Below are 27,993 nucleotides of genomic sequence, written 5' to 3'. Positions count from 1 at the left end.
GGAAACTACTATGTTGCAAACCAGGTTGATTTTACAATATTTCATATATTTTGGTTTGTAGACTGAAATGAACACAGCACTGAGCAGTGTGCAATGGAAATGAAGAGTAGAGAGAGACATACAGTATAGTCTCAAAGCGAGCACAGAACCTAGCATGTATTGTGACCAAACCACCATAGTGTAGCATTTATTTCATATTATAATCTATTGGTGGTTTGTTGAACTTAGACCCAAAAAACTCACTTTATTCCAACAAAATTCAGCAGAACATGATTACTTTTATCTGTCCCCAATCTGGATGAACTATTTCCATATAGAATGTTGTGATGTCACCGGGAACCCAGCAATACTGGTGCTGACTCACGTATAGACATTTTTCTGTCTTCTTTGGTGACAGATATGCTAAAAATACCCCCCTTCTCTTCACGTATGCTTGTGCCCTTATGTTTACGTGTGCTTAATCCATTAAACCCAGGTCAGCTCTCCCAGGACCCCGGCTGCAGTCTGTTTGATGGCCTCTGCATATTTCATCCTGCCTAAATTATTCAATCGTGAAAACATCTCTCCTCCTTCTCTCTTTCTCATCTCTCTATCCCCGTTTCTGTCTCTTCTGTGTGGCAGTATGTGGCAGTATGTGACTAAAAGCATGTAGTGCTGGTGACCTATCTGCTCACCCAAGTACAAGGACATGTGTCAGAGAGAGGAGGTACTGGGGCGCACTGTATCTAAACACAAATAGACACGACAGGTTAGCTAAAACAAAAAAGGATCAGTAAGTGATTTGAAATAGTCACAGGAGTTGGGAGCACAGAAAATATAGCTGTTTGTCTAGGTATAATTACCTCAATGTATAAGGCCTTTACCCATAGACTGTATATATAAATGGACATAGCTAACCTGCTAGCCAATTAGGTAGTGATCATGGGTGCACTTCCGGTTCCATTAACTCTGGCTCCAATTCACTTTACATTGAAAAATTGTCACCCCTTTCTCTGTAACTGCTGCAGTGAGCCTCATCCTTTTGGTCTTAAAATATTTGTATTAAACCTCTTTATATGATCCTGGCATTTTTATTTCGCTATCGTGTCTGTAAATCAAGATATGAACATGAACAACAGACGAATCAGAGGTCTTCTTTCCCTGGGATCACGACCATGTCAGCAACAGGTTTGATTGACACTGTTGCTAAGCCCTGCTTCGTACTAAAGCTGAGGTGTGGGGACGAAAAGTGGCGTTTCCTTCATCAGCCTCACTTTAGATTGGCTCTTTAGTTGCTATAATACTTATGGTCATACTTCCAGATATGGAACTCGACACCAAATTCGCCCCTGTAACTGCTAGCCTCGACAAGCTTTATTTGACTAGAGCCGAATTCTATGAGTGACGTCTCACTCGCTTAGTCCACTTCTTTATATGGTCTTTGCCTTTACCTTGTAACGCTGTGATCCTTTATTAAGGCTGCAAGATTAATCGCCATCAAATCATAATCACAAATTGAATGGACACAATTAGCAAATCACAAAGGCTGTATTTTCTGAAGTAGCATAATTCCCTCCACAAAGAACAAAAATACCTGTCTAATTCTGCCTAAGAACAACTAACTGTAGTTAAGATCTGTACAAATTTGTTCTGAAATGTGATTCATGAAAATTAGGACTGAAAAAATCATAACACATTTTAATTTTAAAGATGCACAGTGTGACTTTTCTGAATAGAAGATCTATCACCTGCTTGTATATGGGTATATTTGTCTAATGTTTCACAGTATAACATAAAGCTAATAATATTTCCATGGAAACAGCAGATGCCGTCATCAGGGCAAGATATAGACAAAGTTTTTGGAGACACTTGCAGTTGAATAAGTTTAATGCCATAGTGTGGCACATTCCTGTCAAAGCAATAGGTAAATGGTCAAATTTTTTATATAGTGCTTTTCCATCTACATCAGGGGTGTCCAAACTACGGCCCGGGGGCCAAATGCGGCCCTCAGACCAATTTTTATTGGCCCTCAAACCTTCACCTGAAATGGCCCAATTGATCATAATCATTACTTTTTATGGCAAATTTGAGTAATCCTACCAATATAACCTAAATAACATCACGTTGCATTGTCAAACAGGCCAAATGTTAATATTTCAAGCCTTATTTAAAGTATGAAGTCAAAAATATGTTAAATGCACCATCTGAATTATCCATTGTATTGACCACTGTCCCTCCGTGTCGAATATTTTTCAAGATATGGCCCTCGGTGGAAAAAGTTTGGGCACCCCTGATCTACATGATACTCGCTTTACATCAAGGAACCACTCACCCACTCACACACACATTCACACACCAGTGTACACAGACACTGGGGACAAGGGGTTAAGTGTCTTGTCCAAGGACACAATAATAGCATTTGTTTGTGGGAGCTGGAATCCACTGTGGGACAGTGGACCTGACCGCTCTACCAATGATGTTTATGTCGAGAGCGGGATTCAAACCACCAATATTTGGATCAGTGGACAAGCACTCAACCAACTGAACTACTGTCTACTTAAGCATTACCTACGATGGAATATTTCAACAAAAAGTAAAAATAAAATAAAAACAAGTATTGTGATAATGATAATTGTGCAATCCTATCGTTGTCGCAATCTTAGCTAGCATTGCTAACCATTTTGCCACCATATTGTTCCTGTGTATATATGTGTAATCCCTTATACTATTGACGTTTGTGTACCTAGAGTACCTAAAGTGCAGAGATCCTTGTAAGCACCACTCCACCAGAACCCCACTCCAAACACATTGACACTTGCAGACACTTGTCAATGTCTCTGATCGTCTTAACAGCGTCTTTCTTGCTCTGAACCTGAAAAATACATGAGGAGCTGCAAATCAATTGGTGTGGCTCGATAGCACTCAGGCTGGTGTCACGCTCAAACAGGCCCCCGGGTCACTGTGCCACTGAGAGGAAGGTTCTGCTCTACACTAGAGAGGAGGGCTGTCACTGCTAGGTCAATGCTGATGAATATTTGATAGATGTGGTGTAAAAGATTTTGTGGGTTTAATTTAATTTAAGGGAGATTTTGCATTTACTTTTTAGACTTTTTTCCCTCTCATTTCAGTAAATGTAACAGGCTGAAAATTCATATGAAATTCATATAATTAACAACTAGATATTGGAGTACAAACTTAGGCACAGTCCACTGTTAAAAGCTGACTTACCTTTGGCAGAGCATACTTAGGAAACCTCATCTGGACAAACTCATTGCGCCGATATGAGACGTAGTGCTTGGTGCGATTCCCTGTGGTCACCTGGGAAGAAAACACCCAAAAAATATTAAATAGAAAAAGTGAAGAGGGTATTTTGTGATGTTATATTGAATGTGATTTGACAACAGAAATGCTTAGAAAAAAATCTAGCTATGATTTATGGACTGGGCAGTGCAGGAGACCACTGGACTTTTACCTGTGATGTAACAATCTTGGGAAATTAGAAATTATAGTGTTTTGTGAGTGCTCAGAGGGGCAGGATTTAAGATTTATGAAGCCAGTGTGAATACAAATAAGAGGTTAAGCTAAATACAACTCCAAGTATGTTTTGGACGAGGAAACAATGTGTCTAAAAGCTCCAAAACATTAACATTAAATAATATCCACTGTACACAACACAAGTTTGCAGCCAGACCAGACCAAAAAAGTTGCAGAATGGCATTTTTGACAAGTCCATTTCAAATAAAGTGTTCTTGGGTGTATGCACTTTCCCTCTGGTGGCATTAAGGGCACTTCACCATCTGCCTCTGACTCACTGCACTCCGCAAAGGTCAAAACTCAGCTGTGAATAAATCTAACGCATCCTTTCTCCTAGTGAACAGAACTCTGGGTAAAAAGCCTGAGTCACGAAGACCTTATGCATAGTGAGTGACAGCCAATCAGACGCAAGCTCCGAAACTGACAGCCAATCACGCCGCTCAAATCTCCCAACACTCTCATCCTCCCACAGCGCACTCCTGTCACCACTTCGGATCTCAGAATTCCATGTTATTTCATTGCGTTTTAATGGGGAACTTGCAGCTATTCCTAGACTTCTATGGAGACCTTTCAGCTGTTCAGATCTGTTAAGTCAGCGAGAAGATGGAGATGTGATTCAAGGCAGTAGACAGATAGCAGCAGTTTTAGCGCTGAAAAAAGGTAGATGAAAAAAAAGATGAGAGGGTTTGATGTAACGGAGGTCCCTGAAGGCAGCACTATATTTTCAAAAGAATAAGAGAGTTCTATCTGACAGGCCATATTTCTATAAAGACATTTTGACAGCACTTTTTAGAATGTGATGAGTAGCCTGCAATATATGTTTACAAAAGCTAGCATAAATATAAAATAGTGCATCTAACAATATGAGTTGGTAGAATAAGTTGTGACTATGTGTGTATGTTGTCAGTGGGTAGGTATAAAGAATATTACTTTTGCTTGGGCATCTCATGTTTTAGAACTTTAAATAATAACTATCTTTATACAACGGAATACAACGGACGACTTGTTTCTACAGATGCAGTCCCTGTACTGAGAATTATTGACAGCAGAAGGAATTACTATTGAAGAAATAAACAACAACTACCTTCTCTGACTGAAAAGCTTGGAACAAGTCTGACAGTGATTTATGGACTTAAAACCAATGCAGGAGACGTCCGGACTACCTGTGATGTAACAATTCTGGGAAATTCAATATCACCTGTTTTTGAATGCATAGACAGAACAGACTTTCTAAACAGGATTCATCAAAGAATGGAAGTGAACAATGTTATGACATAGTTAAAGATTAAAAGTAAATTTAGCATATGTACTTTTGTATTGCAACAACAATCTACAGTACAATACTTTTGAAATCACGGTTTAACACCACTTTATTTGTGATAAGGTATGGAACATGTTTTTAAACGTAGAATGGTAAATATATAGTCACATTTATATAGCAATTTTTACCTTCTAGGCCAGGGGTGGGCAAACTTTTTGACACACAGGCCACAATGGATTCTAAAATTTGACAGAGGGGCCATAGTTGGCCCATGTCTGTTCAAGGCACTCAAAGCACTTCAATCAAGGAACCACTCACCCATTCACACACACATTCATACACCAGTGTACGCAGATACTGGGGGCGAGGGGGTAAGTGTCTTGCCCAAGGACACCACAACAACAGTCATCTGTAGGAGCTGGAATTGCACAGCCAACCTGGGGATCAGTGGACGAATACTCTACCAACTGAGATACATAGCACATGTTAATCAATGGATAAAGGTTCCCAGATATTTTTGGATGTGCGATTTAAAAAAAAAAAAAAAGCAAAATTGACAGGAGAATTACATTAAGCTAACTCACACAGTGTGAACAATCTAATTATATACTGACATACCTCTGGACACATAGACTGGTTCTATATGAATAATGCAGTCATGTTATGGGTAAAATGAAGACCATGATGGAGGCTGCAGACACAAGCTCTGAATTCTCTCTCCACTAATGAGCTGATTTTCACAGAAGAAAATTCCTAATAGGCTACGTGAGTTATTTGAGACATTATAGGCCCCTACATGGACAGCTAAGTTATTATCTGCTGTGTCATAACAGAAATATAGGCTATATTCATGAAATGTAAGCCTGTTAAAATGAAAAAGTATGTAGGCAGCTGACAATTGGCACCATATTTCCCAGGAAGGAGACAAAACAAAAGGATACTGCTGAAAGTAAAAATGATAAATTACATAAATAATGAAAAGTTATACATAATTTGTTCTGGATATTTTTATGTGAAGAAAATACCAACATACAAAAAAAACCAACAACTAACAAACACAAATTTAAAACAAAAAACAATAAAGAATGAAATAAAAATTAAAATATCCTTAGCTTTTGCAGCCAGTGTATCCTTTAGTGTCCATTTTAGCTTATGTTAACCTATACAAAATTAATTGGCTGAAACGACCCCACTTTGGCATTAAACACAGTTGTCAGTTGCCAAAACCATCTCAACTATCCATCATTTGTGGTACTTTTAACCTAATGCTAATTCATCAACTAAAAAGCCATGCGGTCTGCCCATGGAAGTATAAGAAAATCTGGAAGGCGAACTCAAGATGGTGTCATGTTGTTTTCAATGGCCTGTGGTCATTCGTCCATGGACCCAAAAGTAACTTTCTCTTCCAACATTACTTCCTCAATCCGGGTTAGCGCCTCTCAGCATGTGACGTCAAAAATGTGCACCGAGTGTCCAGTACTAACCAATCAGAGCAATAGTTGCTAGAGCGGGCTATGCTAAATCTTACAATGCAAACTTTTTCTAGCTTTGTAGATTTAAAATTTGTATATGTTCATGTTGTGGAAATATAGAGAAAATACTACACAATTCAGTTTTTGTGAAAGCGGTGGATCAGCCAAACATGAGCAGTTTGAATGCAGTTTGAGCATGATTAGCTTAGCGCTGCAGTTGATGCTCACCTTGACAAAGATGTAGCTGTCCTGCACCAGGAGTGAGTTGTGGTCGATTTTCCCCAAAAACTGAGCGGTCACCATTTTGTCTGAGCAGTTCTGGATCAGACAGGTCACGTACAGGTACCCTACGGGGACAAAAAACACAAGAAGATGTTAAGGTGTTAAGGTTTGATAGATATTGGATGTTTTTAAATTTAAAATGCACTATGTAACTTTTCCGGCATTGCTATAGCCTTTAAATATATGTATCACCATGGAAACAAGCAGGAGTTGCCTTCAGGCCAAGTTATAGATCAGATCTGTGGAAAGGTTTTTTGCAATAACATGTGAATATATGACAAGATAGATATGTATAATGCCATACTGTGAAACATTCTAGGTAAAGCAAAAACATCTCCAAAAGAATAGCAGGTAGCACACCACCCCACCAGAAAGGTTACATAGCACATCTTTAAAATGTAGCCTATTTATTACAAAACAAGATATGCAATAAAAATAGATGCCAGCCAATATGTTTAGGGGCAGAGGTGAAACGATGTAGACAGAAAGGTTACACAATACTGGTCCAATACCATGGATGTGTGGGCCGCTAATCCTCAAAGTTAGGAGTGAGTCAACAAAGAACTCCCATATCCCATTTCCTGTGAAAGCAGCATCAGCAGACAGTATACAGAGGTGACAGAGGACCACAGAGAGTACTCCCATGTCCAATCTCTCCTGAATACAGCATCAGCAGACAGTATACAGAGATCTCCCAGGAGGTGACAGAGAGTGCTATGGACTTTGAGTGACCTTTGAGTGAACATGTTTTATAGACTCCCGTAGGCTATGGTCCCTCCAGTGTTGTAGCATCAGACTTAGAGGAAATAGTTCTAAAAAAAAAAAGTAAATTAAAGCTTGAAAATCCAATCAACTGGGGGAAATGATTGGGGAGAAATTGTAGGAAAGCTAAAGCATGCTAAATATGGGAGCATTAAATACAGTATAGGTTAAAATAAAATAAAGCAAACACTATCCTGTATCTAAGTCCCAGTCTAATATATTAGAAACTAATTAAAGGTCAGTATGTTGCACAAAAAGGATTCATGTGGGCTTTAAGCCATGTTATAATGTTGTTACTTCATTAAAAACTTAACTTGAGTTGTGTTTTGTTTCATTCACACGTTTGAGTAATCCTTTGTTATTAGTCCGTGTACATCTCTAAAGCTCAAAATGCACAGTTCCACTTTGTGATGTCATGTAGTCATAACTGTTTAATTTAACACTACATTTTACCTTTAGTTTAGTACAAACTAGCATTTCCAGAGCTGAAATCATCCAAATGGTTCTCATGAAGTATGGAATTTATCCATCCATCCATCCATCCATCCATTTTCTTACGCTGGGGCTGGGTTGCGGAGGCAGCAGTTTCAACAGGGAGGCCCAGACTTCCCCTCCACAAACCCTTCCTCTAGCTATTCCAGGAGGATCCCGAGGCGTTCCCAGGCCAGTCGAGCGACATAGTCCCTCCAGCATGTCCTGGATCTTCCCCGGTGCCTCCTCCGGGTGGGACGTGCCCGGAACACCTCCCTAGCCACCTGCCCAAGCCACCTCAACTGGCTCCTCTACTCCGAGCTTCTCCCTTGTGACTGAGCACCTCACCCTGTCTTTAAGGGAGCGCCCAGCCACCCTGCGGAGGAAAATCATTTTGACCGTTTCTATCCGTGATCTTGTTCTTTCGGTCATTACCCAAAGGTCATTACCATAGGTGAGGGTAGGAACATAGATTGACCGGTAAATTGACAGCTTTGCCTTTCAACTCAGCTCCTTCTCTACCACAATGGTCTACCATCACTGCAGATACTGCACCGATCCGCCTATCAATCTCACGCTCCATCCTTCCCTCACTCGTGAACAAAACCAGGAGATACCCGAACTCCTCCACTTGAGGCAAGGTGAGAGAGATGATGTTCGGCTCCCACTTGAGATCCTGGGTGATGCAGGTGCCCAGGAAGCGGAAAGAGTCCACTGTGGTGATGGGGGAGTCTGTCAGGGTGAGGGGAGGCAGAGGGGCTGTGACTTTCTTGAACTCCACGATCATCTCCACTGTCTTCTGGGTGTTAAGCTCCATGTTGTTGCTGCTGCACCAGGACACCAGCCGGTCCACCTCCCTCCTGTAGGCAGACTCATCGCCATCCAAGTTTGACAGAGGCTGGAGGTGCAGCAGTTGGTGTACAGGGAGAAGAGCAGGGGAGAATGTACACAGCCCTGTGGAGTTCCTGTGCTAATAGTCCGATCCACAGCACTACAGTGTCATCACGTTTTGGGGGGATTCTGATTTAGAGCCGTTGAGTCATAATCCCACAGATGGTAGCGTCGCCCCATTGGCTCCTCAGCCAAGCACATGCACCAAATGTCTGAACCTGCAGTTCCTCTCGTACTGCTCACGTTCCCTATTAGTGGGTGAACAATCCAATGCTTGGTGATTTCTGCTTCATATGGAGTTTAGTAAGCTTTATTTCTTGTATTAATAAAACAAAATAAGAGAACTTATCCAACGGGTCTATTGCCTTCTTGCTAAAAAAGTGCTGAACTGACAGACCATGGTATTTCATTGTTGCAAGTAGCACATTCTTATGGATTTTTTTTTCTTTTCTGAACACTTTTCTGAGTCAGATTGGGTACGAATAGTGGGTAGGAGAATACTGAAATTTTAATCATTCAAGGCTTACATGCAGGTCAAAGCAGGATTACTCAATCATGCATGAATCACTCAAACTACAAATTTAAAGGTCATATATTACGCAAAATTAATTCTAGTGAGCTTTAAGCCATGTCAAAATGCTGTTATCTCCAAAAACATACCTGGAGTTGTGTTTTGTTTCATTTATTATTAGTTTTTGTAAATCTCCAAAGCTCAAAATGCTCTGTTCCACCTTGTGATGTCATGTGGTGGTAGTTTTCAAGTTAACTACTTATCTACCTTTTACTTTTTGTTCAGTAGAGACTGGCAATTCCAGGGCTGAAATTGTCCAAATGATACTAATGAAGGTGTATGGAGTTTAAAACACACTGGAGCACTTCCTGTGTTACAACATGACATTACTAGGTCGAAGAGAGTGTTTTCTGTTTGAGAGAAGAACACAGGATATACATGCAGGGTTTGTGTGTTAAGCATGTGAATGTAACAAAACACAACTCCAGGTATGTTGTCACAGCCCCTGTTGTGACATGCTTTTTATTATTAATAATAATGTGTGTTTTGGGAGGTGACCAAGATGCACTAGGGCCCAGCACATCCACCTGCCTATAAAAGGGACCCGCCCTGGTGCTGCTCCTCTGGCTCGACTCCACCTGGCCACGCCATCAGCCAATCGCCACAATTTGCACATATTTATTGAAAATTTTCAAATAAACTCCAGCAGAGGTTGAAACATTTTCAGTTCTGTCTGCTCCCTTCCCTTGTATTACGGCTTCACACAAGCTGGGCCATAACAAATGGGGGCTCGTCGAGGATGACTTTGAATTCTGGAGTCTGTAAAGTATTCAGATTTTTTTTTAAAGAAATAATTATGTGGATTAATGGTAATGTGGTCCATGATGTAACTGGAACAGAAATAATTTTGGGAGCATGGAATTTGCTTGTGCTTTAAGGGTGGGGGATGTCACGGCCCCTGTTGTGCCATGTTTTTTATTAATAATAATAATGTGTGTTTTTGGAGGTGACCCGGATGCACTAGAGCCCAGTGCATCCACAACAAGGAAATAACATTATAACATAGATCAGAAATAGCGCAATATAGGACCTTTAAAGAAGACATGTTAAGCTTTATTTCCTATATTAATAATAATAAAAAAGTAATAAATAAACAACAAAAAAACAAACATATCCAACAGGTCCATTGACTTTTTGTTAAAAAGTTCAGAACTGAGAAACCATGCATTTTCATTATTGCACGTGGCAGATTTTAATTACTTAAGTTTTTTAATTTCTGAATACTTGCTTTTAACTGTTAACACATATTGAATACGTTGTTTTAAAAATGCTATATATGTATGACCATGTTTATAAGTTTTACTTTCATTTTAACGCTCTGAGTCTCCCCTCACTTTGCTCCCTGGGCAAAGTTATTCCCCCTTCAGAGCGCTGTCACAACACAATCAGTGTGCATTCTGCTTATGACTGCACATCACATCATGTTTGTCAAGTTGCCGTGTACAGTTTTGTGGGAGAGAAAATTACTCAAACATGCATGGACAGGGCCGGCACAACCAATCTTGACAAAAAATGTTCAAATGGCAAATACAGAGTGTTCAAAATTAGATTAAATAAAAAAATTAAAGCAGTATTTAGAAGGATAATAACTGCAACTTTTTTTTTCTCTCTCTCTCTCTCTCTGGCAAACATCCCTAACTTACTGGTTTCCACCTCTTTCCCTGCTCCAGTTCTGTAGCTGTCTTTTTGAACAAATGTGCTGATTCAATTATACCAAACCTCTGCCATTTAATCAAAGCAACACACGGCGAGCCTCATTAAAAGACTATTAGATTAGACTAAGTGTTCACTCTCTCTCTTTCCACCTCTCCTCTTTTCACCCATACATCACGTACGCTCCCCACCTGTGCCTGCTTTCTGTTATGACGAGCACAAAAATCAATAATGCATCATAATTTATCTGTTGAAATCGGTTTGGTAGGACGTGTTGTTTTTGACAATTTGCATGTTGTGAATAAGTCTACAGCCGGAGACATCAATCTTTATAATGTAGTTTCCCCGAAGGCTGGTAGCGTGTCTGGGTCATCCATCACAGACCACCTCCTGTGTGTCTGAACCCCCCCCCCCATCCTCTCTCTCTCTCCGTAGACAATAGTGTTGTGTCCAGAGAAGTGGCATCTCACCTAAGGGTGAGTTGGTGACAAGGGTGGCCGTGGAGAACAGGTTGGGTGGGTATGCCTGGCTGAGCGCTTTCGGTTTTGGGGGGGTGGTATAAGAAGGGTGGGTGGCATAATTCACCAACACCCACCTCAGTTTCATAAGAATGCATTTACTAGGCCTGTCATGATAATTACTATATTGACTTATCATTAAATATATGAAAGCTGGAAAAATAGAATTTTGTGCACACGATAAATACTTATATTTATTGTATGTACTTTTTTTTTTGCACTACTGTTAAATGTTTGGTAATTTTTTAGCTACATGATAAGATTGAAGTCATAAAAAGTTCAATGCATAACTTGCATAACTAGTCCTATGAATCATTACAGATGCAAACTAAGTACTAAAGTGTTTCATTTATTGCAGCTCATGATTTTTCAACCATATTGTACATTTAGAATAGTTTTCTTGGTTTAAATCTGCTCTTCGGTTATTGTGTCAGTGACATGAATTTGTTTCAATATTATCGTTTATCGTTTACTTCAACAATATATCATACTTACAAATTTGTTATTGTGACAGGCTTATTATTTACTAAAAAACACCCTCTAAATCACATGTGTCAAACTCAAGGCCCGGGGGCCAAATGCAGCCCGCCAGGTCATTTTATGCGGCCCACGACAAGATAAATTTAAAATGTCAGTTTATCAGGAGTTACATAGTTACACAGACATATTTTTTTATATCTTTGCAAATTTGAGATGAACCTTTTTGCTGATGGTGGCCCTCCGTCAAATTGAGTTTGACACCCCTGCTCTAAATGTTCAAACTTACATTTTTTGCAAATCATGGTAAGTAGGCCTTAAAGTGCATATGACAGGTTAAACTACTAATCTCTCTAAAGCATAATAAACATATAGTATATTTAAGATTTTTCTAAAAAAAAACAACGTTTTTTTCTTTTTTTGTCATTTTGGTTTTGCTTCCTGGTTTGACACGGGCAGTAGATATGACTGTTACCTAGCAACAATAATGTTAACAAGGGCCAAAACTTACACAATAGTGATTTGAGAAATAAACCGTTTAAACTGTCAGACAAAAGACCATCCTTGTGCAAAAATAGTCTGTATTTTTCAAACTTTCTTGAAAACTGCCACTTAACTGATATAGAATTATGATGAATATTTACCACAGGTACTATACCACCAAACCAAGTCATAATTATTTGTCAAAATACACTTTAAATTGCCTAAAAATGCATGTGAATTTCCCTGGCTGGGGATTAATAAAGTATTTATTTATCTATCTATGTATTTTCCTTTTTGGTGTGTGACAGCTGTGTGATCATTTTGAGTTTGAGGATCTAGTCACTCTCGAGGAACCTTACATTAGACCCCCACAAAACTCGAAACGGTCTTGCTATGCTTATAATGAAAGGTTATGGTATGTTTTTCATTGCGAAAGATATATTAGGGGTCAGTTCATTTTGTACACAGACCAGAGGATAGCAGGTTACAGTGAATGAATGAACACTCATAACAGACAGAAGGAGAGGGAGGAGGTTGCCAGATTTAACACCAAAAAGTGCGCTAATCTCGAAAGCACGACAAACAAGAGTCCCTTAATTACACCGCTGACATGGAGGTGCAGGTGTGCAGAAATAAAAGGAGCAATTAACCTGAAATAATTATGGATTGTAAAACTTAAAATTATCTTATATATGCATGGGGGGCCAAGCAAAAATTATTCATTATGGCCTTATTGTATAGTAGGTATATATGCCACAGTGGTTCAAGTATAGGTATTAGTATATTTTAACAAGAACTATATTGGTATGTAAGTGCTTAGACAAATTTATAGATAAAAAATTGATAAAAAAACAGGTCATATCAGTGGAGAGGCGCTCACAGTAGGAATGCATGTTTTTCAAGGTATTTCTGTGCAATAAAAACACTCGTAAGGAAGTAAATGCTATAGATATTTCAAGTATTTATATTGTGTATTTAGTTCAGAGTTGACACTTTTTGTTGTTCTTGTAACTGTTTATGCGCTGTTGTTATGTAACCGCTTTTGTATTTGACACTTGGCTGCTATGCCGAGAAACTGGTGTGAAAGTTCTATTAGTCAGTTACTAGTGGTTTTGGAATCTGGCTCTAGTGAGTTGAGACTGCTGTTGTTTTGGTCTTGTTTTGACGTGAGCTACGCTGTTTAATCTATAGACTGTATAAAGAAGTGGTCTAAGTGAGTTTTTTACTATAAAATGAATTGAAGCCAGAAGTGCACCCACGCTCACTTCCTATTTGGAACGTGGCAGCTAGTGGGTTAGGTATGTCCATTTATATATACAGTGTATGATTTAATCCACTACTGTGTAACCTTCCAGCCAAAGTAATAGCATCTCCATGGAGCAGACACTCTATTTTCATTACCTCTGTGTCAAGTCGCATGTTTACCTTCTGACAAGTCCAGTGGTTTTGTCGAGAGGAGCCCTGGAATTCAACCATCAACTTGCATGTACAGTCTCAACACTGGAGTAGCCCTTGAGCAAGGTCATCTGTATCAATAAGATCCTACTCTGTTGTAATAGACTGCAATTCTCGCATGGAGCTATTCTGACAGAAACTCTTTACTGGAACAATGCTGACTGGACATATAGCAGAAAATGGCTATTGCAAGTGCATTTTGTCCAAGGTTAAATTCAAGTTTATAGGTCTCATATTATACCAAATTATCTTTTTGGAGGTTTTAATCTTGTTAATCTTGTGTGCGGCAAATTGCTGTGCTGGTAATAAATCTGTAAAAAATGATTCACTCCTCACTACTGCCAGCAGAGGGAGTCAGATGTGTAGACACAATAGAGTGATCCAGATGTTAATGCTATTTTATATTATGAAATGGGAAATATGTATGTATTATGCAATTATCGGAATGTATTTATTTATTATGCTATTAGTTTATTTTATTTTATTTATACAGGGAGAGCCCAATGAGAACACCCAGAGTGTCTTTTTCACATTTGCCAGTTGTGGAAAAAGTACTATATTTTGTTACATAAGTAAAAGTACAGATACCAGAGCAAAAGTAAAAGTATCACATGGGAAAAAGTAGTATTAAGCTTTTTTCAGATCATGAGATCTGATAAAGTTTCAGATTTAGTAATTTTGAAAAAGATGAATTTTGTATACCGGTAATTGAATCATTTTTTTTTTTTTTTTTGTATATTTTTGTTTGCTCAAATAATGACCATGTTAAAAATAAACCCTCAGCCTTTTCAGCAGGTCTCAAACAATAATAAAAAATACTTTTACTTTTCAGTCCAGTTCAAAAATGTAGTGGAGTTGAAAGTACAGATACCTGCTCTCAAATTTAGTGTGAAGTAAAAGTAAAAAGTATCCACTTAAAAATGTACTTAACTAAAGTATAGATATCTACAATTTATACTTAAGTACAGTACTTTGTTACTTTTACTCTCTTGTGTTCCACCACTGATAAAAATACAAACAAACAAAACAAATATATAAATAAGGATGCAATTGTAATGTGATAGCGGTCTGAAGGGAAGGTGAAAGTCAAAAATGAAAGTGAAACTTAAAAAACATGTTAATATGTTGCTTTCAGTGAATTTTACATTTTCAAAAACAATACAAGTGAACATGGTGATCTAAATATGTGTTGCACTTGATACCCCATAGAAGTAAAATACCCCCTCTTTAATCTATATAATGAAAATAGTTGTCATTGGTATATTTTGTTCAGAATAAATAGTAAAAAGTGAGTTACCTCCGCTAGTGTCCTGCATCTCCATGTGCACCAGGTCTGGGTCTGAGTCCACACCAGACACCGCCCTGTAGGCAAAGGAAACAACAAACATGTTTTAACCACTCTGGGCTCTGAAAGTTATAGAAAAACTGTGCCATTTTTTCCCCCTGTATTTGAGCAAGTATTTGCCCCAGTACAGATATATTGTATAGTAGCTCTAAAGGTCAAAATAAGACCACTGTGCAGTCAGCATCTAATTATAAAGTGTTTTATTGTCAAGAATCAGGTAGTGCACTTTAGCATGCTATTTGTTGTTAGCTTTACCGTCACAGCAAAATAAATATTAATATATAATTTAATCATTAAGATCCTCAGAATGCATAAGGAAAGAGAGCCAGTGAGGATTAACCACTGCAAACTGTTTAAAATGAACTCGTTTTGATTTTCTTGTTTTTAAGACAGTACAAATCATCACACCCAATGTGTTAGGAAAGTCAAGAACAAGTTTGGACTGCTGGAAATGTTTTTAAGAACAGTTTGTCTTTTCACATAAAAAAAAAAATGAATAAAATAAAATAAATAAATAAATAAAAATAAAAATAAAAATCTGGTAACTCACAGTGCCTTTTAACCACTTGACGTTCCGACGGCCCGCCTTTACGTTACAACTTTACACCAATGTACGTATGTTTCTGCGTCACCCACACAAACAATCTACACATCAAATGAAAGCTTCGGCACTCATGTTTCTGAATATGTAAACCATTTACACCTGTAATCACCACAGTGCTGACAGCAAAGCCATTTTTACAGAGAAGTCAGAAATGTGGATTTGGACTTCACTTAACTTTGAGCGCTCTGGTTCTGTCAAACATCAACATATTCACACAAAGTTGGTCTCATTCATTCCATAAAGGTCCAGAGAATGTAATCCAGTCAAGAAATTATGTCCACAAAAGAAGTTAGATCCTCCATGTCCAATCTGCTGCAGGAAAGTGAAATCTGTTCTGTCACTTCTTTGCATTTCTTTTGTCGATTTCAAGCATAATAAACTTCTGACAGCACCAACTTTGTTCCTCAATGCAAAACAAACTTGTTAGCTTGTGACTGACACCAAACTTGGCCAATAAGGTGGGGGTTGTGGGTTACTGGAGCTCCGAACAGTGAATCAGTGCTACAGATGACTGAAAGGGTACGCCCCACTCTCCCCCTTGTAGAATCAAACTGTTACATTACACACATTGAGTGATGTTTTCCCCTTAAAGCCACATGACGATGCATGACATGCAATGGTTTACCGTAAACAGATGGAGTTTGCTGTGCGCGTAAAAGGAGGATACTGGATGCAAAGATCTGTGCGTAAAATTACGTAATTGAGTAATTTTACGCGCTGTTTTGCAGCAGTTTTCCTTTTTAATCATGACGAAATGGACAAAACAAAGGAAGTATATGACCGAGGACACTGTGGATGTTTGTACAAGTTAAACTAGAGGCATCTCGGACCCGGAGCGGTTCGCGGAACCGAGTGAAGATCTCATGGTGGACTCAGGAGTAGAGGACCTTATGTTTTGATGGATTGGTTGCTGTTCCTGATCGGTAAGTGTGGTTTATTCTGCTATTGATTTAATTGTGGGTCAAATGTGTATTATGTGTAATCATTAGCACTAGCCAATATGCGCCCCCCGACCACCACCAATCATTCATGCACACTTTGGGGAAGTGTCTTGCCTAAGGATACAATAACAGAACTAAGGACACAATGACAGAAATTGGTCCGAGCGGGACTCGATCCTTCGGGATGGGGGACCAAAGCTCTAACCACTGAGCCACTGTTGCAGAATGACTGTCACACTGTACATTCATGTACAGTGTGTTCTTAGTTTCCAATGTGTGCTTGTTTACATTTTGAAATGTGTGTGTTTGTTCAATGTTTGCAGTGTGTGGTTTGTAAATATATATTTATTTTGACCCATACCACTTGTTTTGACTATATTTTATATACAAATATACATTTTATATTGTGTTTTGATATGATATATAAATGTACAGTAATAGAGCAGCTGGGTGTGCAGATACAGATTCCTCTCAGTGTGAGTTTTCAGTAGAGCCTCACTGATGTCTGTGGGTTGAAACATTCAAAAGTTATTGCACTTTTTCCAAACGTTCTCCAAATGTCTTCATTCAGATAGGTTTGGAGAGGCCTGGACTTACTCATAATACAATTATTGTAAAACTCAAATTTTTATAGATATTGACCTCAAATTTGAAATGTAAGTGGTCAACAAGATTTTCAGTTGAGATATAGTGTATTTTTGTCCCCAGCTCCCTACTGTAGCTTTCTACACCTTCATTTTCACAAAAAATGTAGGTGAGGATGAGAATTTTTTTTTTTTTATGTGCGTTCCAAAGTGTATAAATGCTCAGGAGAAATACTTACAGTGATTCTGACACCTGTGGGTAAAACTATAGGGTGTTACCTTTATAAAGACCCCAAACTTGTGTATTTACTACTAAGGGTTCAATAATGGTGATCATTTTAATTTGGAGAGGTCAGAACAAAGGCAATTTCACCAAAATGACCCAGAATGCTAAGGGGTTAAGAAGCACAACTCTATATGAGCAGTCTTTCGCCATTAAAAGCCAGATAAGTAGGTAACATGACCCCTCCCCTTGTTACTGACTAAATGGAGTTTACGAGCATTTAACAAGTCATGAATCTAGTGCAGGGTGACGGAGGTCTGAGAGGGCAGGAGCTGATGGTTCGCAGAGCCTTAAAATGGTTCTTTTATGGGTTACGACAAGGAACATGGCCTGTTGACCCATTAGAATCCACTATATTTCAGGAAAGAGATAAAGCTTAAAGGTTTTACTAGACTCCTCTGTGTAGTTATTGTTAATATGTGGTTTTAGCTCAGTGTTATAGGAACACTGACCTAAACATACATACAGAAGAAAATACTGTCCTTATTGGTGTAAATATAGCAAAAGCTTTTGCTGTGGTATTAGTAGTAGTAGTAATAGCAGTAGTGGGGGACAGCACTAACCCACAAGTTGAAAGTGTGATTCCAGCTCTCACAGATGAATGCTGCAGATGAATTGTGGTGACCTTGGGCAAGACACCTAACTAACCTTAGCCCTAGTGCCTGAATACACTGGTGTATGAATATGTGTGTGAATGGGTGAGTGGTTCCTTGATGTAGAAGAGCTTTGAGTGCCTTGAAGGTGGAAAAGTGCTATCTAAAAATGTGACCATTTACCATTTAGTAGTAGTAGTAGTAGCAGTAGTAACAGAAGAAGTAATGGACTTATTGTTGGTTGCATAGTGACAAAATAGTAGCCTATAAGACTGAAATAATTCAGTAGAATGAAGAGTAATAACTGCATCTGAGTTTTAAGGGCGAATTATACCTAACCATATGGGAATCATTTGGCTGAGACAAATTGAAATAATTATATAACCATTTAGTTAGAATCCACTCTACACAAAAAAAAACATGGTCAAGTTCCTCTTGAATTGAAATATGTTTCTTTGTTGTTGAAGCTAAAGAACACATATTGACAATTACTTTTTTTTTTTTTTATTCCTACATGAAATGAATCCCCATTTAAAAAGAAAAAGATGGTTATGTTATCCTAGATGTCTTTGAAAGTGTGTGGCCTTATAATCAAGTGGTTTATCTACTATCATTATTGGAACAAAAAAAAAAAAAAAAAAAAAATCTGTCTAAAATCTCTTCTCATACTCAACCATATTTGAAAAGTCCAAACTATTCACTATTTTTGCTTAAATTTAGAACTTTTAATGATTTGCCTTGTACATTCATAAATATAACAACAAACTACTGCTACACATAATTTTATTCACACTGCATTGCCAAACACATAAAAAATCCAGATCTCTCCATAAATTTGAATGCTGACCTTCTCCCGGACTCCTCACTATTTCCAGCACGGAGGATTTCCCATTGGTTTCCTAAGCAGCTATGTTGTGTTCCGTGCCTGTTTTACGACCTCCAGTTATTGCAGTCTAGACGCTCTGTGCCCTGTTTCTAAATAAATGTAGTTTTTTCGCCGCTGTAGTTTTTTGACCAAATGACATTTCCGTGCGTTGGGAGAAGCAGACAGGAGTTTATGGGCTGGGTAAAGGGCAGTGGGGAGAGGGGCAGGCTTGGCTGGACCACCAGGGCAGATGTGGTTTAAAGCGGAGGCAGTTTGTTTGATTTATGGGAATACCACAGGGCTGCTGCTTGTCACCAATGAAGTTCATGACTTTTTAATGAGTTTAAAGGCAGGAGGGAACAAACTGGATCTTTCTCTACTGACCACAACCAAACACGGAAAGCGACATCTAGGATTGTGAAATAAAGGGTTCCTCATGAGTTGATACACAAAACCTGGCTCACCATACAGTTATAATCACATGTTTTATTATTAAATGTTATCATCTATATATTGTACATGACACTATTTACTTTTTAAGAACCAAATACATTTTAACAGCATTATTTCTTCATTAAACCACTACCTGCACAAAAAAACCCAACAAAAAAACAAAACAGGATGTTTGAATGAATGTCAAATCTAGAGCATAAAGCAGTTTCTCTTCTCTCTTTTCCTTAGTCAAAAAAATAATAATTAATCTGATGATGATATATCAACACAGCAGGCCAGAATATTGAAAACGTATCACCAAATTTAGCATCATGACTGATATTTTGTAGTTTTAGCACACCATATACTTATACATTTGTCAATAAAACACACAAAAGCCTGATTGACTTTTACAATGCAATGGCTTTTGTTCAAACTGGCCAATAATCTCACGTACACTTCCTGGCTGGCCCCAAAAGTTATGCAAAGCAAAACAGATCAGCCTTACAAAATGTATTTTTGTGAGTTTGCAGGTTTCGTTACAATGCAGCTAGCAACACAAGGTCAGTTATGATTTAACTCTCAATGCCATCAATTTACCTACAAACCTTTATCTTTTGAATACTACAGCCTAAAAAAAACAACAATAGGTTAACTTATGCTTTATCTGAATGACTTCTAATAATCACACAAGCATACTAATATAACAAGACTGATAAAATGTTACCCACTCTTATCAGTTGGACATATACAAGATTATGACTTTGCAGTTTTCAAATATGTGATCACAGTTTCGAGAAATCCACGTGGGCCTGTGTTCCTGTGGCCTATCTGATCTGATTCATATCGCTTTTATTTACTACAGAGAGCGAACAAGCCATCAAACTGTCAGACTGCCCAAGATACCCATCTGGAATACATCTTGTTTATTTATTAAGTTCTTTTATCCAGCCTGTAGCCTGTGCCCTGTGCTTTCAAAAGACTCTCCATTACAGTGGGAATTATGATGAGATTTTAAGTCTAGGCCAGAAACAAACATCAATCCAGTCTTGTTTTGGTCCTAAAGTAATTACTGCTTTATTTATTTATTTACAAAATTTTGAACTTTGCAAAATAGAATGACATTAAATCAAAAGGGTTAAACAATACACGACAAAATAAGGGAATATAAATATCAAAGATGCACTGTTTAACTTTTCTTCTAGAGGGTCTGCTACTAGCTCATCTCCATGTAGATTTTATTGCTGTATCTGAAATGTTCCACAGTAAGGCATTAAATATATTTATCTCCATGGAGATAAAAGCCAGAGTAGAACTGTGCTCCTCCACATCAAGAGGACTCAGCTGGTGTGACTCTGGCCCGTTCCAGATGCCTCCTGAACACCTCTTTAAGGAAGTGTTCCGGGCATATCCAACCAAGTGGAGGCCCCGGGGGAGATCCAGGATACGCTGGCAGGACTATGTCTCTCGATTGGCCTGGGAACGCCTTGTGGAAGAGTTGAAGGAAGTGTCTAGGGTGAGGGAAATCTGGGAGTCCCTGCTTAGACTGCTGCCCTGTGACCTGATAAGCGGAGTAAAATGGATTGATGGACTGATGGATAGATACAATGAATGCCATACTGTGGAACATTACAAATTAGCATCTCCATAGTAGTTACCCCTCACCAGAAAAGTTGCATACTTCACCTTTAATGGTTGGTTAACAAACAGTGAAAGTACAATTACTGTTTCATAAATGTGTTTTTAAAGAGCCCATACTAAGCTATTTTCTGATCTTTTATTATAATGTTGTTTTCTCATTAAAAACATGCTTGGAGGGAACAACAATGTAACATGGCTAAAACCTCACAAGAGTCGATTTTGTGTAATATACAACCTTTGATGAGACAATTGGAGCTTCCGTTATACCAGGTCATGTGGGGACAAGCTTCTAATAACAGTTGCCCAAACCTACCCTCAATATTATGTTACAAAAAATACATTATCCCACTGTGACTTTATGCATGGCACCACGGTCTATCGTCCCCTTATTTATACAGCCTACGCATATAGAATAGCACAATGCATCTTTGCCTACATTCTCATATCTCCAGCTCACTGACAGCCATTCTTCACTTTAATGGCGAGACATTAGCTACTCTAACTTGCGTACCAGAGAAGCACAGAGGAGTGTAGCCCACCCACTTTCTCTGCTCTTTTGATGAAAGGGGTGGGGGATTTGTGCCTCGGGAGCCCTGGTATAAATCATGGGACTCTTATAAGGAGGATCAGTGGCGGAGTTAGCAATCTGGGGGCCCTAGGCAAATTCAAGTTTGGGACCTTTCTTATAATGGAGACCTATTCTTTTTTTGTACTTTTCAAATATTTATTGTCTGTTTTTTCCCCATTGTTCTTGAGATGCACAACTCTCCATTTTAATTATGGTAGACTGGAGACTTTAATTTATGATCTTATTTGAACTGTTACTAGTTATGTTACGATACCATTTTGACATTGAGGCTGAGGCTGGTGTGAGCAAAATCAACATCCACATCCAGCTTTCCCTCTGTGCACATTGAACTACCTACTCTTGCGTAATGGTAACGTCGCCTCTGGGGAGAACAGACACACAAGCTAGCTCAACCTCAAACTAGCAATTTAAATCCCTAAACAGAAGCGGTGCTAAAGTTGGAGTTGCACGAAGTTGTGGAAAGTTACAATGGGAACTTTTGTATGAGCAACAAGACAGATGATGTACAGTATAGCATAGTTGAGGTAGGGTAAAGCGATGAATTAATAGTATTATTGGTGTTTATTTCACATTTTGACAGAAAAGTTAAAAGTGAGACTTAACACCTAAACTCCGCCCACAACCACATTTCAAATAATGCTGCTAAATTGGGCAGTGCTTGTGAGCCAAAGAAGAGAGTTAGAGAGGAAGAGGGGCGGGGTCTGGGGGTATAAGGAACAGTGTGATTGGTCTAACTGGTAATCTCCGCCCCTGATGCCAGGTGTGCAGTGGTCCTTCGTGGGGGTTACGTTCTAAAAATAGCCCGCAATAGGCGAAATCCACAAAGTAGCTTTATTTTTTACAATTATTATATGTGTTTTAAGGCTGTAAAACGCCTCACCACACACTTTATACAACATTAACATTTTCTCACATTTCTCTCTTATTCAAACACTGTCAAAGTTCAAACCTTCATATATTATATCCCCCTTCCTCGATGATCATTTTAAATTTGTTGTTTGAGTATGACTCTGCTCCAGTGGTATTCATAGAGGTGGCCTCTCCATGCAGAGAAACACTGAAGTCCAATGCGTTTCTGAAATTTGTCAGTGCAGAATGTTTCATCGACATTGTGGGTTTTGTTGGGGAGAAAATTTGCAAGCATACAGCACTTCAGAGTCACACTGTGATCAAACTTTTATGTATTTATTTATGTAAATGTTACCCTAATATATTGTTCTCACCAGTCTCTTGGTGTGTGGCGGGTTACAGTTAGATTTAATATGATGTATTTTCTTGCTCTCTTTGCTTAAATAGACCAACATGGCAGGACAGTGTACAGCTCGTCTTTATTCAACAACTTAACTCATCTCGTGCAGGCCCTGTCCACGTTCACACATTTTTATCGATGTGCTCCTCAAATATGCTGTACCGCAGCAATAAGTAGGAGCCAATATTATTATGAAGAAAGTAAATAATGTATTCGACATAATATAATAAATAATATTCATTGTTAATAAAAAATAAGTACAAAGTAATAAACAAAATACTAATAACTTAATACATAAAATAATATAGTCAAATAAATCAAATGTTACATAAATTTGGCTGAACACATTCTGTACTGTACAGGAGACATGGCACGGAGGAGATTGATTAACAAGGGACCTTAGCCAATCAGGACACAGAACACATTTCATGTTCATACTCTGTAAAAAAAAGCATGCAAAATTGCACCCAAAAAAAAATCCACGAAACAGCGAGGCCGTGAAAGGTGAACCACGATATACCGAGGGACCACTGTAATTAGAAACTGCTGACAGTCTTGTGTGATGTCACATAGTACTTGCAATTGAACTGGTGACTGGAGACAGCCCACACTTAAATTTAGTCCAAGCAAGCAGAGTGGAATTAGATTATAGTGTTCTAAATGATTGCACTTAACAAGCAAAATGTTATTTAAGATGTATTGCACAATTCCACTGGCTCCCCATACTATACCACATCCAATACAAGGTCCACCTCATCACCTACAAATCTCTCCATAACCTGGAGAGGCTGTTAAAGGTAACGCCCCTTTCAGCCTACACTGCTGGTCTAGCAGGGATCTGGTGCATATTAACATTGTCAGTCAAACCTGTTGCTAACGCTAGCGGGAGTGACCTCGGGAAAAGAAGGCAACTAATGTCCATGTATGTTTATTCATGGACAAAATAACAAAATAAAAACACCAGGATCATGTAGGTCAATATGAACATTTTAAGGCCAAAATGACAAGGCTCACTGCAGCAGTTACACAGAGAGGGGTGACAGAGTCATTGGAGCTGAAAGCGCGCCCATGGTCACTTGCTAATTTGGAACATGGTGGCAAGTCTATGGTCCCACCCACCACCCCAGATCAGCTGACATTAACCTCATCACTCCCCTCATCAGGACAAAGCACTGAACCTTGTTCCCACAACCCCTCAGGAACACGGACTCATTGCATCACTTCAAATCACTACTAAAAACTCACCTATTCAATCTGGCATTCCCCCATGACTTCCACCGTCGTCTTGTACTGTTTTCTTATTGTTTGGAAAGCACCTTTGAGTGGCCAAAAAAACACTACGTAAGTTTGATGTATTATTATTATTATTATTATTGCTCAACACCAGACCAACAGTGAGAACATCTCTGGCGTCTTAGAACACATATATATTTTCACCGCACAAGCTGGGTCTTTAGCTGCTAACCTTTGGCTGTGATTTTAATTTCTAAACAGGAGTGGTGCCATAGGCTGTGTTGTGGAAAGTTATACGGGCAACTATATATATATATATATATATATATATATATATATATATATATATATATATATATATATATATATATATATATATATATATATATATATATATATATAATATATATATATATATATATATATATATATATATATATATATATATATATATATATGAGCAACAAGATTGATGAGGTACAGGGAGTATAGGTGAAATAGGGCGAGTGTATGATTTATAAATTATATTGTATTATTGGTTGTTTTGCTATCTAGTTTTTCACATTTTTACAGAATAGTGCAATTGAGCTGTGACTAAAGTAGAATCAGTGATGTTTTCATTAGTCAAAACCTTTTTTTTTTTTAATTTCTTGTGTTTTACTAATCTCCTGTGTGTACGTTGTATTTGGATATTTATCTATATGTAATCCAGCAATGTTTACATTAGCATGCCAATTAATATGCACCACCATATAAAAAAAATAAATACTAATCATGTGTTTTCTTTTAATTTAATAGGCTGGCAACAAGCCCTGAGGCCTAAACATGGCTGCCCATTGAAGTCTTTAGTAGCTAGGTACATCGGGTCCTGCCCTGTCCATTGACCATGCGCAGTTGAGCGACCCCCCATGAGACGCTGCACAAGGAGAACAAGCTCACGCGCTCATTCATGTCATACCACATGACCACTAGAACCAATCAGCACTTGAACTTAGCTAGAGCAGTTATAGAGCAAAGCCAAAGCTAACGATTAAAAGGCATTTTTTTTAGACAACAGATGGATTTTGAGCGTAGAAAAAGTTTATGACCTGAAAATAGGTAAAAATCACCACAAAATTTGACCTGTAAAAGCTGTAGGTGCTGTCAGCCGAACACGAGCAGTTTGTGATTACATTGTGCTCTATGAGAAAAATCCTTTCTGGGCAGGAGGGATTTTTTCATTGTAGTACCAATGAGTGGATACTAATCCAACTTGAGACAGCCCTAAGCTAGCAATACCTTATCCAGTTATTTTAAGCATCACTACTTCCTGTCTAATTGTATCTCTATGAGATTTTTCAGTGTCATGAAAAAATGAATTCATATTTACATATCCGGCAGTGGAAAATGAGCTGTAGGTGGATGTCACTGACAACATGTTAAACACAAATACAATGAATATTTCACAGGAGGACACTTCTGTGTTTAGAAAGAGAGATGTTTGTGTCTCAATGCTAATGCTAATTTTTAGGGATAATAAACATTGTAACAGCACCACAAACTGAAATGTTCTACATATAAAAAGAATTGGGTAGTGTTTATTTAAATTCATTTAATTTTTGATTGGTTGCTTATTTTAGGTTTTCTGATTTATATTAAAGTGACTCATAGCTTAGTGACACAGTAAGCTAGTTAGGACGCATTTTTGCACAGAGCCTATTCCATTGAAATTAATTTAATTTTATTTATTGTTTGTTTGTTTGGTTGTTTGCAACCAGACAGCACTGAGACCTTCTTGCAAACACTACAATGCAAGCTCTATCCTACAACATCTTTATACAAGCAGAGAAGTTTTAACTCATTGCATCTACCAAGTAAAATGTTTATTTTCAGGACAATTATCAATAAATCCTTTATAAATCAATCTAAAACTAAAATAATTGGTTATGAATCAACAAAAACAGTAGTTGTAAATAGTTGGTTTAGCACAAAATGAAAGACCATGATCTACTTTAAATGGGTTTTGAGTGGACAGGTTAACTTGATAACAAATTTGTTACATTTCTGAAATTTTTATGCTAGCAATTTTATGCATTCTAGCGTAGATAACCTGTCCATTGTTACTCTGCACTAGACCAACCTTGCAACACCAATAGTTGCTTTTCAAACTCACCAGAAGATTTTATCCTTGGTAACTCTCTCTTGCAGTAGAGTCCACTTCCTCCCTAGGTCCGTGGAAGCATACAGCTGCAACAAAGAAGATAAAAAAAACTCAATAAAAATAAACACATAAAGCATACAAAGCCATAAAAAATACCATGCTTGACAAACTGATGTTATTTCATCATTCAATAGCAGGTATGTGGTTGGCCTATATTTTATGAGTTGTGAGAAAAACAGTGGTGCTAAAGTGAAGTGGGCTGCTGGAGCATTGATTCACTCCATAATGAAAATGTATTGATCTGCGCAGACGAACGATCCCTTATGTGTGAAAGACTGGGAGAGGGTGAAGAGTATAGAATTGTGTTGAAACAAAATGGACCAAAATGGCAACTGATACTTACAATTATGAATTACAAAACATGTATTTATATAGTTTAAGCAAGCTGTAGACATAAGCCTATAACTCATTGTAGGAAACAAAAAATAATAAATAATAAATCATCTGACAGTACTCAAGTTTATAGTTTATAAATGTTAGTTAGAAAATGTATGATCTTTTTTTTATGCCTATATGAGTCTCATGTTAGATTTGTGAAGAAAATATTTTTTTACTTGGCAAATGGCAATAAAATGCTGCAACCTTACTGCTATGGGTAATGAAAAAAAGCCCATCACACAAGATTTTTAAATGTGTGACAAAAAGCGCAAACCACAGACACAAAGAGAATAGGATGAAAGTTAAAATCTCCAAGTGCAAAGATTGCAGCAGGATATGGCAGTGAAGAAACCGTGCACTACAAGCTAAAAGTTGTGAGCTGTTTCCTTTCTAAAGTAAAATGACTCAAGTGTTCAAAAGATCAGAGCATTGCACTTCTAGTTTACATGCAAGTCAAAAGTGTGTAATTATTATTTGTGAAGTGTGGTGCCATAGTCCAGATAAATGCCTTTAATGCATGGAAGGTCGGTGACACATGACACAGGAAATAGAATTACTATAGGTAATCTGCAGCAGTTTCACCCCTTGCTTAAAGACCTACTCTCGCCTTTTTTTTCTTTTTTTTATAGAATGTTTCATATTGAATTAACAGTGCCGTTTTGTGGACTATGTGTCATTTGAGGAGGAAACATTCTATGGATAATTTGGATGAGAATGCTGCACTTTAACTTCACAACATTACAAGAGGTGAGTAATAAACTCTTCTTTAATTTATTTTTGGTGTTTCTGGAGTTTGTAACTTGCGCCACTGTGAGTCTGTCATTCTGTCTGCACCTGAAGCTCTATTTTATTGGCTCTCACTGTGGTGATGTTTTTGTGGTCACGGTATGCAAATCAGGTCCTAAATTGGACAAGTGCTTTATAAGTTTTTATAGTAAGAAGTTATTATGGAGTATCTAGCTGAATAATTATCCTGTTTTTTAGGTTTATTTAGTCATAGATTTAATGCAAGTTGAAAATGTCTAGATGGAGTTTTACTAGGACTATTAAGTGCATCTCATTTGACACTGATTGAACTCATACTTTATAAAGTAACCTCTGCAGTCAGGACGTTAGTATATTTCTGGTTGCCAAATGAAGCAGAAGAACACTTGAATCAAACTTGCACTTTTGACCCTGCTAGGTTTCTGTAAAAAATGTTTGAATTTTTACTTAACTGTCACAAAACTTAAATCTGTATTTGTTTT

At 38.0% G+C, this 27,993-nt stretch overlaps 1 protein-coding gene across 1 annotated transcript in view; it reads right to left on the bottom strand.

Moving 5' to 3' along the window:
• Positions 1–27,993, bottom strand: part of sorcs2 (sortilin-related VPS10 domain containing receptor 2) — a 381,090-nt gene that overhangs the window by 38,103 nt on the left and 314,994 nt on the right. Inside the window, exons 5-8 of the mRNA XM_055229165.1 lie at positions 26,321–26,394; positions 15,107–15,171; positions 6,475–6,593; positions 3,208–3,297 (exon numbers count right to left, since the gene is read on the bottom strand). Of these exons, the coding sequence (XP_055085140.1) occupies positions 3,208–3,297; positions 6,475–6,593; positions 15,107–15,171; positions 26,321–26,394 (348 nt within the window). The remainder of the gene's footprint in view (positions 1–3,207; positions 3,298–6,474; positions 6,594–15,106; positions 15,172–26,320; positions 26,395–27,993) is intronic.

The sequence above is a fragment of the Periophthalmus magnuspinnatus genome, chromosome 18 (genome assembly GCF_009829125.3).
Source record: "Periophthalmus magnuspinnatus isolate fPerMag1 chromosome 18, fPerMag1.2.pri, whole genome shotgun sequence".
In the NCBI taxonomy this organism is placed as follows: Eukaryota; Metazoa; Chordata; class Actinopteri; order Gobiiformes; family Gobiidae; genus Periophthalmus; species Periophthalmus magnuspinnatus.
Note: the sequence above shows the minus strand (reverse complement) of the source record. Positions and strands in the feature narration are given on the sequence as shown.